Source organism: Vollenhovia emeryi, unplaced genomic scaffold (genome assembly GCF_000949405.1).
Source record: "Vollenhovia emeryi isolate VEMERY1.0 unplaced genomic scaffold, V.emery_V1.0 DF945253.1, whole genome shotgun sequence".
NCBI lineage: Eukaryota > Metazoa > Arthropoda > Insecta > Hymenoptera > Formicidae > Vollenhovia > Vollenhovia emeryi.
Window position 1 is genome coordinate 1 of NW_011961113.1, and position 2,232 is coordinate 2,232.

Sequence of the window (2,232 nt, forward strand, 5' to 3'; positions counted from 1 at the left end):
TGGGGGAGGGCCGTCTCCTCAGCGCCTCAGCGGTGTTCCGCCCACTAAAAGGGGAGGGGACTTACCCGCGACTTGCGGGCAGCCCCTCCCCCGCCCGTCAGGGCGGTGATGTGGGCGGCGGAGTAGGGGGTGGGGTGGGAGCGGGAGCACGGGCGAGTAATAATCTCGTCCGGCTCCGCGTCACGGGAGGGGAGGCCGGGGGAGATGACGCTTCCCTGCCAGCTCTCCCTCCGTCTGACCCGGCTCCCACCCCATCCCCCGCGGCATGTCGGGCAGGCCGAGCCCGGGGAAGTCTTCCCCGAGCCCGGCACTGTCGCCGCCGCTGTTGTTGCGGGCGGGGAAGAGGGACTTGTCCCCTTTTCTCCCGTTCCGCTGCCTCCTTCTGCGAGATGACTTTCTCGCAGAAGGAGGCAAACGCGTGCCATGACCTCTCCTCTTCCAGTATCGCGGTTATCACCGCTGGAAGGGAGAGGTTATGCCCCAGCGCACGGGTGAGCGTCTCCCGCTCACCCGCCCACGCCGGACACTCGCCCAGCGTATGCTGGGCGGTGTCGTCCTCGGCTGGGCAGTGGTGGCAGCCGGAGTTCTGCTCCCTTCCGATACGACACAGGTAGTGACCAAAGCAACCATGCCCGGTCAGCACCTGCGTCATTCGGAAGGACAACCCGCCCCATCCTCTATCGACCCACTGGTCGAGGAGGGGCCTGATTGCACCGACGACACGGAGCCCCGGGGTAGTGTCCCCCGAGGCTACTAACACTTCTCGCCATTTGGCGATTGCGCGCCGCCGGTGCTGGAGTCGCCTCCGAGCACGGTGGTTCGCCGTCCATCGAATCAGCCTCCCCTCGGAGTCGCGGCTTTCGAGGAACATATTATAATGTTCCTCTGCCGCGTACTCCATCGGGGGGAGGCCGGCGATCACCGTCGCCACGTTGTACGCTACCGTCCGGTAGGCCCTACTTATTCTCGCGGCAATCGGGCGAAAGGCGCGGGCCATGCTGGCGCGCGCATGCCTCGATGCCGCGAGCTGTGGAGCCCAAACAGAGGCCCCGTAGAGCGCTACCGACTTGACGGTGTTCGCGTACAACCGACGCACCTTGCCGTCCGGGCCGCCCAGGTTGGGGAGGAGACGACCTAACTTGGCCGCCCTCTCCCCTGCCCTTTTTGCGGCGCCGGCAAGGTGGCTCGTAAAACTCCATCGGCCATCGAGTATCAGACCGAGATATCTCATCTCTTGTCTGATCTCAACGGGGGTTGCACCCACAGTCAGGGTGAGTCCCTCGGGTGGCCGGCCGTGTGTCCCATCATGGAACAACACGGCCTCGGTCTTGCTGACCGCCACCTCGAGGCCCAGACTGCGGAGCCAACTATTGCTCCGGCTGCCACCTCCGCCCTAGAGATGGCTTCCCCCCAATCGCGGCCCCCGGCCGTCACGAGCGTGTCGTCTGCGTAGCTGTTCGGTTATCGACGACGCCGAGCGAGTCGACATTGAGCGCCTGACCCGTGCGTCATCCGATCGGGTAGATGCGGTAGGCGTCGAGGAGACTCAACTCCCTTTCTCCCTTTCTCCCTTTCTCAGCGGGCCGGTTGTCGTTATCTGGTGCGAGCGCCCTTCTCCTTCTGGCTTCTTCCTATCGCTTCGGATCGCCTCGGTGACTGTTGCTAAGGAGATCCGGGCCCTTTGTCTAAGCTTATCTGGAAAGCGAGTCAACGGGCCCGGTCACTTCAGGCGAGTCAACGGACGCGGTCACTTCGATCTAGTCCACGGGCGCTGTTACTTCGAGAGCCATTCGGGAATCTAGTCAACGGGCGCTGTTACTTCGAGAGCCATAGACGGAACGCTAGTCAACGGGCGCCGTCACTTCGAGACCCAGAGACGCAAAGAGAGAGTTCCAGGACAATTGCGGGATTGACCTACCGTTTCCATACAACGGCATTAGCGCAGGTAACGGAAGGAGCGGCCTTCCATTCTTATCGCGCCTCTCCGCTGGGCCGCCATTAAGGGGAGGATCGGCCTTCCATTTTGGTGCGCCCTCCCGGTGAGCCGCTCTTGTCGCCTACACAACGGCGAAACGCGAGCTCTCTACTCGCTTGACGGGGTCCGAGAACATTGGCTCGGACGGGCTACCTGACGACGAGCTCTGGGTAGCCCCACGACTGCCCTCGGCAGCTCGTGCCCTTCCATCTCAGCGCGAGCTCTCTACTCGCTTGACGGGGTCCGAGAACATTGGC

The 2,232-nt window shown here is 63.6% G+C and overlaps 1 protein-coding gene across 1 annotated transcript; it reads right to left on the minus strand.

Annotated features, from left to right (window-relative positions):
• Window positions 1–510: 510 nt before the first annotated feature.
• On the minus strand, window positions 511–1,231 carry LOC105561615 (the record flags this gene model as incomplete). Its single annotated transcript, XM_012011748.1, has 1 exon — window positions 511–1,231. A coding segment is annotated over exon 1 (721 nt), but the record flags the coding sequence as incomplete, so codon positions are not given.
• Window positions 1,232–2,232: the final 1,001 nt, after the last annotated feature.